At 49.0% G+C, this 16,240-nt stretch overlaps 1 protein-coding gene across 2 annotated transcripts in view; it reads left to right on the top strand.

The window, feature by feature from the left end:
• Positions 1-16,240, top strand: part of LOC129831641 (small G protein signaling modulator 2-like) — a 162,376-nt gene that overhangs the window by 103,847 nt on the left and 42,289 nt on the right. For both annotated transcript variants that reach the window (XM_055894991.1, XM_055894990.1), the window contains 3 exons: positions 13,871-14,036; positions 14,507-14,571; positions 15,277-15,422. In XM_055894991.1, coding sequence (XP_055750966.1) covers positions 13,871-14,036; positions 14,507-14,571; positions 15,277-15,422 — 377 coding nt within the window. The remainder of the gene's footprint in view (positions 1-13,870; positions 14,037-14,506; positions 14,572-15,276; positions 15,423-16,240) is intronic.

Below are 16,240 nucleotides of genomic sequence, written 5' to 3'. Positions count from 1 at the left end.
CTGATCCCCGCCACCCCCTTTACAAACTTCACTACCCACAATTCACCCTCCTGGTCCATCCCTCCCCATCTTACCCTCCCATCTAAACCGCTGTGTGTCTCTTTGTCCCTGTGGCCTAATCCAACAGTGCAGGGTTGGTTAGAGTGTGTGTGGTTGGTTGCTTGGGAGAGTTAGAGAGGGGAGAGTGGATGGCTGTTGAGTTTCCGCTCTCTCTTTTAATACAAAATGACAAAACTAGAGACAGAGAGGGAGAGAAGGAGAGGAAGGACAGAAATGGGAGGTGGGGAGACCAACATAAAGCCAATCTGATGTAAGTGATTCATACTGTAGCCTAGTTACCTGAAGCCCCTTTATTCAGCGTTTACGTCAATATTCCCCTGTAGGAACCTTGAGTCAACAGGCTACTTATACTTCTGTAGATCATACCATAGAGAGAGAATCATTCATTCAATTGCCAGGGTAAAAGGCTCTAAGCGTTGATGTACTGTACAGTGCATTCGGAAAGAATTCAGACTTTTTAGCACATTTTGATACGTTACAGCCTTATTCTAAAATTGATTAAATAAATATTTTTCCTCAGCAATCTACACACATTACCCCAAAATAACAAAGGTTTTTAGACATTTTTGCAAATGTATTACATTTTTTAAACAGAAATAATTTAATTACATAAGTATTCAGACCCTATGCTATGAGACTCAAAATTGATCTCAGGTGCATCCTGTTTCCATTGATCATCCTTGAGATGTTTCTACAACTTGATTGGAGTCCACCTGTGGTAAATTCAATTGCTTGGACATGATTTGGAAAGGCACACACCTGTCTATATAAGGTCCCACAGTTGACAGTGAATGTCAGAGCAAAAACCATGAGGTCGAAGGAATTGTCCGTAGAGCTCCGAGACAGGATTGTGTCAAGACACAGATCTGGGGAAGGGTAACAAAACATTTCTGCAGCATTGAAGGTGCCCAAGAACACAGTGGCCTCCATCATTCTTAAATGGAAGAAGTTTGGAACCACCAAGACTCTTCCTAGAGCTGGTCGCCCAGCCAAACTGAGCAATCAGGGGAGAAGGGCCTTGATCAAAGAGGTGACCAAGAACCCGATGGTCACTCTGACAGAGCTCCGGAGTTCCTCTGTGGAGATTTGAGAACCTTCCAGAAGGACAACAATCTCTGCAGCACTCCAAAAATCAGGCCTTTATGGTAGAGTGGCCAGACGGAAGCCACTCCTCAGTAAAATCACATGACAGCCCGCTTGGAGTTTGCCAAAAGGCACCTAAAGGACTCTCAGACCACGAGAAACAAGATTCTCTGGTCTGATGAAACCAATAATGAACTCTTTGGCCTGAATGCCAAGCGTCACATCTGGAGAAAACCTGGCACCATCCCTACGGTGAAGCATGGTGGAGGCAGCATCATGCTGTGGGGGATGTTTTTCAGCGACAGGGACTGGGAGACTAGCCATTGAGAGGTTTGGAAGCCACCGGTCGGCCATTTTGGTACTCCCCAGTAGGAACAGTCCTCCATAGTAATGAATCGAATTCTACAGTATTTCAATGTAAAGTTTCAATGTAAAGCAGTACCATGTTAGTCCCAGTATGATGGTCCTCTCAGTGGAGCAGTACCATGTTAGTCCCAGTATGATGGTCCTCTCAGTGGAGCAGTACCATGTTAGTCCCAGTATGATGGTCCTCTCCTCTCAGTGGAGCAGTACCATGTTAGTCCCAGTATGATGGTCCTCTCAGTGGAGCAGTACCATGTTAGTCCCAGTATGATGGTCCTCTCCTCTCAGTGGAGCAGTACCATGTTAGTCCCAGTATGATGGTCCTCTCCTCTCAGTGGAGCAGTACCATGTTAGTCCCAGTATGATGGTCCTCTCAGTGGAGCAGTACCATGTTAGTCCCAGTATGATGGTCCTCTCCTCTCAGTGGAGCAGTACCATGTTAGTCCCAGTATGATGGTCCTCTCAGTGGAGCAGTACCATGTTAGTCCCAGTATGATGGTCCTCTCAGTGGAGCAGTACCATGTTAGTCCCAGTATGATGGTCCTCTCAGTGGAGCAGTACCATGTTAGTCCCAGTATGATGGTCCTCTCCTCTCAGTGGAGCAGCACCATGTTAGTCCCAGTATGATGGTCCTCTCAGTGGAGCAGTACCATGTTAGTCCCAGTATGATGGTCCTCTCAGTGGAGCAGTACCATGTTAGTCCCAGTATGATGGTCCTCTCCTCTCAGTGGAGCAGTACCATGTTAGTCCCAGTATGATGGTCCTCTCAGTGGAGCAGTACCATGTTAGTCCCAGTATGATGGTCCTCTCAGTGGAGCAGTACCATGTTAGTCTCAGTTATGATGGTCCTCTCCTCTCAGTGGAGCAGTACCATGCTAGTCCCAGTATGATGGTCCTCTCCTCTCAGTGGAGCAGTACCATGTTAGTCCCAGTATGATGGTCCTCTCAGTGGAGCAGTACCATGTTAGTCCCAGTATGATGGTCCTCTCCTCTCAGTGGAGCAGTACCATGTTAGTACCAGTATGATGGTCCTCTCCTCTCAGTGGAGCAGTACCATGTTAGTCCCAGTATGATGGTCCTCTCCTCTCAGTGGAGCAGTACCATGTTAGTCCCAGTATGATGGTCCTCTCAGTGGAGCAGTACCATGTTAGTCCCAGTATGATGGTCCTCTCCTCTCAGTGGAGCAGTACCATGTTAGTCCCAGTATGATGGTCCTCTCAGTGGAGCAGTACCATGTTAGTCCCAGTATGATGGTCCTCTCCTCTCAGTGGAGCAGTACCATGTTAGTCCCAGTATGATGGTCCTCTCCTCTCAGTGGAGCAGTACCATGTTAGTCCCAGTATGATGGTCCTCTCAGTGGAGCAGTACCATGTTAGTCCCAGTATGATGGTCCTCTCAGTGGAGCAGTACCATGTTAGTCCCAGTATGATGGTCCTCTCAGTGGAGCAGTACCATGTTAGTCCCAGTATGATGGTCCTCTCCTCTCAGTGGAGCAGTACCATGTTAGTCCCAGTATGATGGTCCTCTCAGTGGAGCAGTACCATGTTAGTCTCAGTATGATGGTCCTCTCAGTGGAGCAGTACCATGTTAGTCCCAGTATGATGGTCCTCTCAGTGGAGCAGTACCATGTTAGTCCCAGTATGATGGTCCTCTCAGTGGAGCAGTACCATGTTAGTCCCAGTATGATGGTCCTCTCAGTGGAGCAGTACCATGTTAGTCCCAGTATGATGGTCCTCTCAGTGGAGCAGTACCATGTTAGTCCCAGTATGATGGTCCTCTCAGTGGAGCAGTACCATGTTAGTCCCAGTATGATGGTCCTCTCCTCTCAGTGGAGCAGTACCATGTTAGTCCCAGTATGATGGTCCTCTCAGTGGAGCAGTACCATGTTAGTACCAGTATGATGGTCCTCTCCTCTCAGTGGAGCAGTACCATGTTAGTCCCAGTATGATGGTCCTCTCCTCTCAGTGGAGCAGTACCATGTTAGTCCCAGTATGATGGTCCTCTCAGTGGAGCAGTACCATGTTAGTCCCAGTATGATGGTCCTCTCAGTGGAGCAGTACCATGTTAGTCCCAGTATGATGGTCCTCTCCTCTCAGTAGAGCAGTACCATGTTAGTCCCAGTATGATGGTCCTCTCAGTGGAGCAGTACCATGTTAGTCCCAGTATGATGGTCCTCTCAGTGGAGCAGTACCATGTTAGTCCCAGTATGATGGTCCTCTCCTCTCAGTGGAGCAGTACCATGTTAGTCCCAGTATGATGGTCCTCTCCTCTCAGTGGAGCAGTACCATGTTAGTACCAGTATGATGGTCATCTCCTCTCAGTGGAGCAGTACCATGTTAGTCCCAGTATGATGGTCCTCTCCTCTCAGTGGAGCAGTACCATGTTAGTCCCAGTATGATGGTCCTCTCAGTGGAGCAGTACCATGTTAGTCCCAGTATGATGGTCCTCTCAGTGGAGCAGTACCATGTTAGTCCCATTACGATGGTCCTCTCCTCTCAGTGGAGCAGTACCATGTTAGTCCCAGTATGATGGTCCTCTCAGTGGAGCAGTACCATGTTAGTCCCAGTATGATGGTCCTCTCCTCTCAGTGGAGCAGTACCATGTTAGTCCCAGTATGATGGTCCTCTCCTCTCAGTGGAGCAGTACCATGTTAGTCCCAGTATGATGGTCCTCTCAGTGGAGCAGTACCATGTTAGTCCCAGTATGATGTTCCTCTCCTCTCAGTGGAGCAGTACCATGTTAGTCCCAGTATGATGGTCCTCTCCTCTCAGTGGAGCAGTACCATGTTAGTCCCAGTATGATGGTCCTCTCCTCTCAGTGGAGCAGTACTATGTTAGTCCCAGTATGATGGTCCTCTCAGTGGAGCAGTACCATGTTAGTCCCAGTATGATGGTCCTCTCCTCTCAGTAGAGCAGTACCATGTTAGTCCCAGTATGATGGTCCTCTCAGTGGAGCAGTACCATGTTAGTCCCAGTATGATGGTCCTCTCAGTGGAGCAGTACCATGTTAGTCCCAGTATGATGGTCCTCTCAGTGGAGCAGTACCATGTTAGTACCAGTATGATGGTCCTCTCCTCTCAGTGGAGCAGTACCATGTTAGTCCCAGTATGATGGTCCTCTCCTCTCAGTGGAGCAGTACCATGTTAGTACCAGTATGATGGTCCTCTCCTCTCAGTGGAGCAGTACCATGTTAGTCCCAGTATGATGGTCCTCTCAGTGGAGCAGTACCATGTTAGTCCCAGTATGATGGTCCTCTCCTCTCAGTGGAGCAGTACCATGTTAGTCCCAGTATGATGGTCCTCTCAGTGGAGCAGTACCATGTTAGTCCCAGTATGATGGTCCTCTCCTCTCAGTGGAGCAGTACCATGTTAGTCCCAGTATGATGGTCCTCTCAGTGGAGCAGTACCATGTTAGTCCCAGTATCATGGTCCTCTCAGTGGAGCAGTACCATGTTAGTCCCAGTATGATGGTCCTCCTCTCAGTGGAGCAGTCCCATGTTAGTCCCAGTATGATGGTCCTCTCAGTGGAGCAGTACCATGTTAGTCCCAGTATGATGGTCCTCTCAGTGGAGCAGTACCATGTTAGTCCCAGTATGATGGTCCTCTCAGTGGAGCAGTACCATGTTAGTCCCAGTATGATGGTCCTCTCCTCTCAGTGGAGCAGTACCATGTTAGTCCCAGTATGATGGTCCTCTCAGTGGAGCAGTACCATGTTAGTCCCAGTATGATGGTCCTCTCCTCTCAGTGGAGCAGTACCATGTTAGTCCCAGTATGATGGTCCTCCTCTCAGTGGAGCAGTCCCATGTTAGTCCCAGTATGATGGTCCTCTCAGTGTGGCAGTCCCATGTTAGTCCCAGTATGATGGTCCTCTCAGTGGAGCAGTCCCATGTTAGTCCCAGTATGATGGTCCTCTCAGTGGAGCAGTACCATGTTAGTCCCAGTATGATGGTCCTCTCCTCTCAGTGGAGCAGTACCATGTTAGTCCCAGTATGGTGGTCCTCCTCTCAGTGGAGCAGTCCCATGTTAGTCCCAGAATTATGGTCCTCTCAGTGGAGCAGTACCATGTTAGTCCCAGTATGATGGTCCTCTCAGTGGAGCAGTACCATGTTAGTCCCAGTATGATGGTCCTCTCAGTGGAGCAGTACCATGTTAGTCCCAGTATGATGGTCCTCTCCTCTCAGTGGAGCAGTACCATGTTAGTCCCAGTATGATGGCCCTCTCCTCTCAGTGGAGCAGTACCATGTTAGTCCCAGTATGATGGTCCTCTCAGTGGAGCAGTACCATGTTAGTCCCAGTATGATGGTCCTCTCAGTGGAGCAGTACCATGTTAGTCCCAGTATGATGGTCCTCCTCTCAGTGGAGCAGTACCATGTTAGTCCCAGTATGATGGTCCTCTCCTCTCAGTGGAGCAGTACCATGTTAGTCCCAGTATGATGGTCCTCTCAGTGGAGCAGTACCATGTTAGTCCCAGTATGATGGTCCTCTCCTCTCAGTGGAGCAGTACCATGTTAGTACCAGTATGATGGTCCTCTCAGTGGAGCAGTACCATGTTAGTCCCAGTATGATGGTCCTCTCAGTGGAGCAGTACCATGTTAGTCCCAGTATGATGGTTCTCTCCTCTCAGTGGAGCAGTACCATGTTAGTCCCAGTATGATGGTCCTCTCCTCTCAGTGGAGCAGTACCATGTTAGTCCCAGTATGATGGTCCTCTCAGTGGAGCAGTACCATGTTAGTCCCAGTATGATGGTCCTCTCCTCTCAGTGGAGCAGTACCATGTTAGTCCCAGTATGATGGTCCTCTCAGTGGAGCAGTACCATGTTAGTCCCAGTATGATGGTCCTCTCAGTGGAGCAGTACCATGTTAGTCCCAGTATGATGGTCCTCTCCTCTCAGTGGAGCAGTACCATGTTAGTCCCAGTATGATGGTCCTCTCCTCTCAGTGGAGCAGTACCATGTTAGTCCCAGTATGATGGTCCTCTCAGTGGAGCAGTACCATGTTAGTCCCAGTATGATGGTCCTCTCCTCTCAGTGGAGCAGTACCATGTTAGTCCCAGTATGATGGTCCTCTCAGTGGAGCAGTACCATGTTAGTCCCAGTATGATGGTCCTCTCCTCTCAGTGGAGCAGTACCATGTTAGTCCCAGTATGATGGTCCTCTCCTCTCAGTGGAGCAGTACCATGTTAGTCCCAGTATGATGGTCCTCTCAGTGGAGCAGTACCATGTTAGTCCCAGTATGATGGTCCTCTCAGTGGAGCAGTACCATGTTAGTACCAGTATGATGGTCCTCTCCTCTCAGTGGAGCAGTACCATGTTAGTCCCAGTATGATGGTCCTCTCCTCTCAGTGGAGCAGTACCATGTTAGTCCCAGTATGATGGTCCTCTCAGTGGAGCAGTACCATGTTAGTCCCAGTATGATGGTCCTCTCCTCTCAGTGGAGCAGTACCATGTTAGTACCAGTATGATGGTCCTCTCCTCTCAGTGGAGCAGTACCATGTTAGTCCCAGTATGATGGTCCTCTCAGTGGAGCAGTACCATGTTAGTCCCAGTATGATGGTCCTCTCAGTGGAGCAGTACCATGTTAGTCCCAGTATGATGGTCCTCTCAGTGGAGCAGTACCATGTTAGTCCCAGTATGATGGTCCTCTCAGTGGAGCAGTACCATGTTAGTTCCAGTATGATGGTCCTCTCAGTGGAGCAGTACCATGCTAGTCCCAGTATGATGGTCCTCTCAGTGTGGCAGTCCCATGTTAGTCCCAGTATGATGGTCCTCTCAGTGGAGCAGTCCCATGTTAGTCCCAGTATGATGGTCCTCTCAGTGGAGCAGTACCATGTTAGTCCCAGTATGATGGTCCTCTCCTCTCAGTGGAGCAGTACCATGTTAGTCCCAGTATGATGTTCCTCTCCTCTCAGTGGAGCAGTACCATGTTAGTCCCAGTATGATGGTCCTCTCAGTGGAGCAGTACCATGTTAGTCCCAGTATGATGGTCCTCTCCTCTCAGTGGAGCAGTACCATGTTAGTCCCAGTATGGTGGTCCTCCTCTCAGTGGAGCAGTCCCATGTTAGTCCCAGAATTATGGTCCTCTCCTCTCAGTGGAGCAGTACCATGTTAGTCCCAGTATGATGGTCCTCTCCTCTCAGTGGAGCAGTACCATGTTAGTCCCAGTATGATGGTCCTCTCAGTGGAGCAGTACCATGTTAGTCCCAGTATGATGGTCCTCTCAGTGGAGCAGTACCATGTTAGTCCCAGTATGATGGTCCTCTCAGTGGAGCAGTACCATGTTAGTCCCAGTATGATGGCCCTCTCCTCTCAGTGGAGCAGTACCATGTTAGTCCCAGTATGATGGTCCTCTCAGTGGAGCAGTACCATGTTAGTCCCAGTATGATGGTCCTCTCAGTGGAGCAGTACCATGTTAGTCCCAGTATGATGGTCCTCCTCTCAGTGGAGCAGTACCATGTTAGTCCCAGTATGATGGTCCTCTCCTCTCAGTGGAGCAGTACCATGTTAGTCCCAGTATGATGGTCCTCTCAGTGGAGCAGTACCATGTTAGTCCCAGTATGATGGTCCTCTCAGTGGAGCAGTACCATGTTAGTCCCAGTATGATGGTCCTCTCCTCTCAGTGGAGCAGTACCATGTTAGTCCCAGTATGATGGTCCTCTCAGTGGAGCAGTACCATGTTAGTCCCAGTATGATGGTCCTCTCCTCTCAGTGGAGCAGTACCATGTTAGTCCCAGTATGATGGTCCTCTCAGTGGAGCAGTACCATGTTAGTCCCAGTATGATGGTCCTCTCCTCTCAGTGGAGCAGTACCATGTTAGTCCCAGTATGATGGTCCTCTCAGTGGAGCAGTACCATGTTAGTCCCAGTATGATGGTCCTCTCCTCTCAGTGGAGCAGTACCATGTTAGTCCCAGTATGATGGTCCTCTCAGTGGAGCAGTACCATGTTAGTCCCAGTATGATGGTCCTCTCCTCTCAGTGGAGCAGTACCATGTTAATCCCAGTATGATGGTCCTCTCAGTGGAGCAGTACCATGTTAGTCCCAGTATGATGGTCCTCTCCTCTCAGCACGGTTGGATTCTGGGACACAAATAAATGCTTTGATAATTTGCTCTGTTGTTTTTTTCTTTTTGCACTTTTGGTTTGGTTCACTAACCCTTCTCTTTACTGTTTAGTTGTTGTTTTGGCTTTGTTGTCTTTATTTGTGTTCACTACAGCATGCCTGACAAATTTACATGTGAGATATGCAGCAACCAGTTTCATTTTGTTTTAACAGAATGTGTTAAAAAAAATGTATGTATATCTTCTCTCTCTCCCCTTTTCTCCCCTTTCTTTCTTTGCTCTGATTTAGTTTGTTACTCTTCCTCTGTTGCTGCAGCTGTTCTTTCTGCAATGCTGTTCGCTGTAATTCTTCACTTAACCCAGGTCGTGCCCTTGTCCCTGCCGTTGTGACGGCTAGGTCCTGTGGGGTTCCGCAGTAGTTGAGACATCGATAAAACTTTGGATCCTACCCTGTCACACTTTGGTTTCTACCCTGTTACACTTTGGTTTCTACCCTGTCACACTTTGGTTCCTACCCTGTCACACTTTGGTTCCTACCCTGTCACATTTTGGTTTCTACCCTTTCACACTTTGGTGTCTACCCTGTCACACTTTGGTTTCTACCCCGTCACACTTTGGTGTCTACCCTGTCACACTTTGGTGTCTACCCTGTCACACCTTGGTTTCTACCCTGTCACACTTTGGTTTCTACCCTGTCACACTTTCTTTCTACCCTGTCACACTTTGGTTTCTACCCTGTCACACCTTCTTTCTACCCTGTCACACTTTTGTTTCTACCCTGTCACACTTTGGTTCCTACCCTGTCACACTTTGGTTCCTACCCTGTTACACTTTGGTTCCTACCCTGTTACACTTTGGTTCCTACCCTGTTACACTTTGGTTCCTACCCTGTTACACTTTGGTTCCTACCCTGTTACACTTTGGTTCCAACCCTGTCACATTTTGTTTTCTACCCTGTCACATTTTGGTTTCTACCCTGTCACATTTTGGTTTCTACCCTGTCACACTTTGGTTCCTACCCTGTCACACTTTGGTTCCTACCCTGTTACACTTTGGTTCCTACCCTGTTACACTTTGGTTCCTACCCTGTTACACTTTGGTTCCTACCCTGTTACACTTTGGTTCCTACCCTGTTACACTTTGGTTCCTACCCTGTCACACTTTGGTTCCTACCCTGTCACACTTTGGTTCCTACCCTGTCACATTTTGGTTCCTACCCTGTCACGTTTTGGATCCTACCCTGTCACAGTATCGTTATGTCAAGGAAGTACATTACCCAAAACCCTAAAATCCCTTCCTGTTGAACTTTGAATTCAATTTGGCCCAAAAAATACCTTTTCTAGTGAGTGTGAATGCGGGGTCTCCTGTCCAGGCAGCATTTTATGTTTGGTTATGTTTTATCGTTTTAATTTCATGTTTTTTCTGCTGAACAATCGAAGAGTAGATACTCATATTTATAACAGCTCATCAGCTCCATCCTGAAGAATTAAGGTGAAGAGCATTTCTTTCATGTTTACATTTTTCTGATTCTTTCTACTTTTAGTTTTTTAGTTTTAGTTCCTTTTATGTTGTTATGTTCTGGCTTTATGCTTCCTGCATGGACTGAGAACCCCGCTGCCCTGTCTCTCTCCTCCTGGCCTTCTCCTCTCCCGCTCTCCTCTCCTCCTGGCCTTCTCCTCTCCCGCTCTCCTCTCCTCCTGGCCTTCTCCTCTCCCACTCTCCTCTCCTCCTGGCCTTCTCCTCTCCCACTCTCCTCTCCTCCTGGCCTTCTCCTCTCCCGCTCTCCTCTCTTCCTGGCCTTCTCCTCTCCCGCTCTCCTCTCCTCCTGGCCTTCTCCTCTCCCGCTCTCCTCTCCTCCTGGCCTTCTCCTCTCACCGCTCTCCTCTCCTCCTGGCCTTCTCCTCTCCCGCTCTCCTCTCCTCCTGGCCTTCTCCTCTCCCGCTCTCCTCTCCTCCTGGCCTTCTCCTCTCCCGCTCTCCTCTCCTCCTGGCCTTCTCCTCTCACCGCTCTCCTCTTCTCATGGCCTTCTCCTCTCCCGCTCTCCTCTCCTCCTGACCTTCTCCTCTCCCGCTCTCCTCTCCTCTTGGCCTTCTCCTCTCACCGCTCTCTTCTCCTCCTGGCCTTCTCCTCTCACCGCTCTCCTCTCCTCCTGGCCTTCTCCTCTTCTCCTGGCCTTCTCCTCTCCTCCTGGCCTTCTCCTCTCCCACTCTCCTCTCCTCCTGGCCTTCTCCTCTCCCGCTCTCCTCTCCTCCTGGCCTTCTCCTCTCCTCCTGGCCTTCTCCTCTCCCGCTCTCCTCTCCTCCTGGCCTTCTCCTCTCCCACTCTCCTCTCCTCCTGGCCTTCTCCTCTCACTCCTCTCCTCCTGGCCTTCTCCTCTCCTCCTGGCCTTCTCCTCTCACCGCTCTCCTCTCCTCCTGGCCTTCTCCTCTCCCGCTCTCCTCTCCTCCTGGCCTTCTCCTCTCCCGCTCTCCTCTCCTCCTGGCCTTCTTCTCTCCCGCTCTCCTCTCCTCCTGGCCTTCTCCTCTCACCGCTTTCCTCTCCTCCTGGCCTTCTCCTCTCACTGCTTTCCTCTCCTCCTGGCCTTCTCCTCTCCCACTATCCTCTCCTCCTCTTCCCCTCTCCTCTCCTAATGTATTTTTTTGGTCCTTTTGTGGAGCCGGTCTGTTCTCCATGTTGTCTTCTCTCTGCCCCAGCATGCTCTGCTCTGTCTGCTCGCTTCCTTCCATTTGTTTCCAAAACTCTCGCTTCCCATAACTTCTTCCTATTCATTTCCATGTTTTTGTTTATTCTCAATATAATGTTATGTGTTTTATGATGCCTGTCTGACTCACGGACAATCACATACATAAATGTATACCTCATCTACAGTTGAAGTTGGAAGTTTACATACACCTTAGCCAAATACATTTAAACTCAGTTTTTCCACAATTCCTGACATTTAATCCTAGTAAAAATTCCCTGTCTTAGGCCAGTTAGGATCACCACTTTATTTTAAGAATGTGAAATGTCAGAATAATAGTAGAGAGAATGATTTATTTCAGCTTTTATTGCTTTCATCACATTCCCAGTGGGTCAGAAGTTTACATGCACTCAATTAGTATTTGGTAGCATTGCCTTTAAGTTGTTTAACTTGGGTCAAACGTTTTGGGTAGCCTTCCACAAGCTTCCCACAATAAGTTGGGTGAATTTTGGCCCGTTCCTCCTGACAGTGCTGGTGTAACTGAGTCAGGTTTGTAGGCCTCCTTGGTCGCACGCGCTTTTTCAGTTCTGCCCACACATTTTCTATGGGATTGAGGTCAGGGCTTTGTGATGGCCACTCCAATACCTTGACTTTGTTGTCCTTAAGCCATTTTGCCACAACTTTGGAAGTATGCTTGGGATCATTGTCCATTTGGAAGACCCATTTGCGACCAAGCTTTAACTTCCTGACTGATGTCTTGAGATGTTGCTTCAATATGTCCACATAATTTTCCTCCCTCATGATGCCATCTATTTTGAATTGCACCAGTCCCTCCTGCAGCAAGGCACCCCCACAACATGATGCTGCCACCCCCGTGCTTTACGGTTAGGATGGTGTTCTTCGGCTTGCAAGCATCCCCCTTTTTTCTCCAAACATAACGATGGTCATTATGGCCAAACAGTTCTATTTTTGTTTCATCAGACCAGAGGACATTTCTCCAAAATGTACGATCTTTGTCCCCATGTGCGGTTGCATACCGTAGTCTGGCTTTTTTTATGGCAGTTTTGGAGCAGTGGCATCTTCCTTGCTGAGCGGCCTTTCAGATTCTGTCGATATAGGACTCGTTTTATTGTGGATAAAGATGCTTTTGTACCTGTTTCCTCCAGCATCTTCACAAGGTCCTTTGCTGTTGTTCTGGGATTGATTTGCACTTTTCGCACCAAAGTACGTTCATCTCTAGGAGAAAGAACGCATCTCCTTCCTGAGCGGTATGACGGCTCTGTGGTCCCATGGTGTTTATACTTGCGTACTATTGTTTGTACAGATGAACATGGTACCTTCATGCATTTGAAAATTGCTCCCAAGGATGTCTCCCAAGGAGGTCTTGGCTGATTTCTTTTGATTTTCCCATGATGTCAAGCAAAGAGGTACTGAGTTTGAAGGTAGGCCTTGAAATACATCCACAGGTACACCTTCAATTGACTCAAATGATGTCAATTAGCCTATCAGAAGCCATGACATCCTTTTCTGGAATTTTCCAAGTAGTTTAAAGGCACAGTCAACTTAGTGTATGTAAACTTCTGACCCACTGGAATTGTGATACAGTGAATTATAAGTTAAATAATCTGTCTGTAAACAATTGTTGGAAAAATGACTTGTGTCATGCACAAAGTAGATGTCCTAACCGACTTGCCAAAACTATAGTTTGTTAAGAAGAAATTTGTGGAGTGGTTGAAAAAAAAGTTTTAATGACTCCAACCTAAGTCTATGTAAACTCCCGACTTCAACTGTATGTCAGTAATGTACGCAAAATGAAAAATACAATATTTGAAAGAGCTATTTTTTTTTTAAACACATGAATCTGAAATCGATAAAGAGAGAACTCTCTCTCTCTACCTTAATGAATTGATGTCATGTATAATTACAGATAATGTCATTGTAGCCAGACAAGGGATGTTAACTAGATTAGTTTAGTGTCTCAGAGCACCTTTAATCTTCTCAGTCCCTACCTATTGTTTGATCTCTTTTCTCACTATTGTACTCCCCCTTGCTCCATCACTTTCGCTCGCTCTCCATCGTTACTCTCTCCCTTCTCTGTCCATCCGTCTCGCTCTCTCTCTCCCCCATCTCCCCTCTCCCTCTCTATCCATTCTCCCACTCTCTCCATTCTCCCTATCTCTCTCTCCATTCTCCCTCTCCCTCCATCATTACTCTATCGCTTCTCTGTCCATCCGTCTCGCTCGCTCTCTCTCTCCATCCCCTCTCTCCCCCTCTCTCTCCATTCTCCCTCTCTCCCCCTCTCTCCATTCTCCCTCTCTCCCCCTCTCTCCATTCTCCCGCTCTCACCATCCATCCTCCCCCTCTCTTGCTCTCCATCCTCTCCCTCTCTCTCCATCCCCCCTCTCCCTCCATCCGTCTCGCTCTCTCTCTCCATCCCCCCTCTCCCTCCATTCTCCCTCTCTCCCCCTCTCCATTCTCCCGCTCTCACCATCCATCCTCCCTCTCTCTTGCTCTCCATCCTCTCCCTCTCCCTCTCTTGCTCTCCATCCTCTCCCGCTCTCTCCATCCATCCTCCCCCTCCCCCTCTCTTGCTCTCCATCCTCTCCCTCTCTCTCCATCCCTCCCCCTCCAGACCATGGGGAGATGGACATCCAGGGAGCCTATATGGGAGGCAGCCCGTCGTCATGGCAGCAGGCAGCAGAGTGCACCAGTCACATGTCGTCATGTCTGTGTTGCTCCACAAGGGGCAGTAACGTCTCCTTGAAATACCCAGGAGGCTGCACCTGCATCCACGACCGGTGAGAATACACACACACACACACACAAACACGTACTCAAGAACTCACACATACGCATGCACACATACGTTACTCACACACAGAGTCCGTTACTCACACACAGAGTCCGTTACTCACACACAGACAGAGTCCGTTACTCACACACAGACAGAGTCCGTTACTCACACACAGACAGAGTCCGTTACTCACACACAGACAGAGTCCGTTACTCACACACAGACAGAGTCCGTTACTCACACACAGACAGAGTCCGTTACTCACACACAGACAGAGTCCGTTACTCACACACAGACAGAGTCCGTTACTCACACACAGACAGAGTCCGTTACTCACACACAGACAGAGTCCGTTACTCACACACAGACAGAGTCCGTTACTCACACACAGTCCTGATTCATCACATCATTATTTGATAACCTGAAATCATACTATCATCATCTCACCACTGTGCGTGTGTTTCCTCTTTCCAGTATCCCTCTGAAGATGCTGTGCCAGAATATGAAAAGGCAGATCGTCTCCAGGGCCTTCTACGGATGTAAGTCTGTCTGTGTTCTTTCTCTCAAAGTAGTTTGTTTCTCAGTTCCCTGTTCGTTCATAAAGGAAATGAGTACCGGAGTTCCCTGTCTTCTTTTGTCTATCTTTCTCCACTCCTTCTTTCCTGACTCACGCCCTCCGTCTGTCTCGCTCATGTCCTATCTCTTTTCCTTCACTCCTTCCTTCCTGTCTCTATCATGTCCTATCTCTTTCCCTTCACTCCTTCCTTCCTGTCTCACGCCCTCCGTCTGTCTCTATCATGTCCTATCTCTTTCCCTTCACTCCTTCCTTCCTGTCTCACCCCCTCCGTCTGTCTCTATCATGGCCTATCTCTTTCCCTTCACTCCTTCCTTCCTGACTCACGCCCTCCGTCTGTCTCTATCATGTCCTATCTCTTTCCCTTCACTCCTTCCTTCCTGTCTCTATCATGTCCTATCTCTTTCCCTTCACTCCTTCCTTCCTGTCTCACCCCCTCCGTCTTTCTCTATCATGGCCTATCTCTTTCCCTTCACTCCTTCCTTCCTGTCTCACGCCCTCCGTCTGTCTCTATCATGTCCTATCTCTTTCCCTTCACTCCTTCCTTCCTGTCTCTATCATGTCCTATCTCTTTCCCTTCACTCCTTCCTTCCTGTCTCACGCCCTCTGTCTGTCTCGCTCATGTCCTATCTCTTTCTCTCCAAACCTGTGTCTCCCTCCCTCCCCCCAGGGCTGGCCTACTGTCGACACCTGTCCACGGTCCGTACCCACCTGTCAGCACTGGTCAGCCACAACATTGTCCTTCCTGACAAACCTTGCGAGGCATCGGGGGGCCTGAGCAGAGACGTGTGGAGAAAGTACCAGAAAGACTGCAAGGTGGGTTAGTGACTTGCTGGCTGGCTGGGTGGGCGGGTGGCTGGCTCGGTGGATGGCTGGGTAGCTGGCTGGCTGGGTGGGTGGGTGGGAGGGTGGGTCGGTGGGTGGGTGGGTGGCTGGCTGGCTGGCTAGGTGGATGGCTGGGAGGCTGCCTGGCTGGCTGGGCGGGTGGGTGGCTTGGTGGCTGGCTGACTGACTGACTGACTGACTGGGTGGCTGGGTGTAATGTTGTAGCTAGTCCTCTAAAAGGGGTGAACATAAACATCACTCTATGCTCAGTAATCACATTCAATTCAAGAAGAAATTAATGTCCACGTGGTGTTGTTGGTTAGAAAAGTAAACCGACTTCAAATAAGTATGTTTTGGGGGTAGCTGTGAGAGACGAGAGGGTTGGGGGTAGCTATGAGAGAGACACGAGGGGGTTGGGGGTAGCTATGAGAGATATGAGAGGGTTGGGGGTAGCTATGAGAGACACGAGGGGGTTGGGGGTAGCTATGAGAGATATGAGAGGGTTGGGGGTAGCTATGAGAGACACGAGAGGGTTGGGGGTAGCTATGAGAGATGAGAGAGGATTGGGGGTAGCTATGAGAGACAGTAGAGGTTTGGGGGTAGCTATGAGAGATGAGTGTTGGGGGTAGCTATGAGAGATATGAGAGAGTTGGGGGTAGCTATGAGAGATGAGAGGGTTGGGGGTAGCTATGAGAGACAGGAGAGGTTTGGGGGTAGCTATGAGAGAAATGAGAGGGGGTTGGGGGTAGCTATGAGAGACAGTAGAGGTTTGGGGGTAGCTATGAGAGATGAGTGTTGGGGGTAGCTAT

The sequence above is a fragment of the Salvelinus fontinalis genome, chromosome 33, assembly GCF_029448725.1.
Source record: "Salvelinus fontinalis isolate EN_2023a chromosome 33, ASM2944872v1, whole genome shotgun sequence".
NCBI classification, from domain to species: domain Eukaryota; kingdom Metazoa; phylum Chordata; class Actinopteri; order Salmoniformes; family Salmonidae; genus Salvelinus; species Salvelinus fontinalis.
The sequence above is the reverse complement of the archived record's forward strand: the minus strand, read 5'-3'. Positions and strand labels throughout refer to the sequence as shown.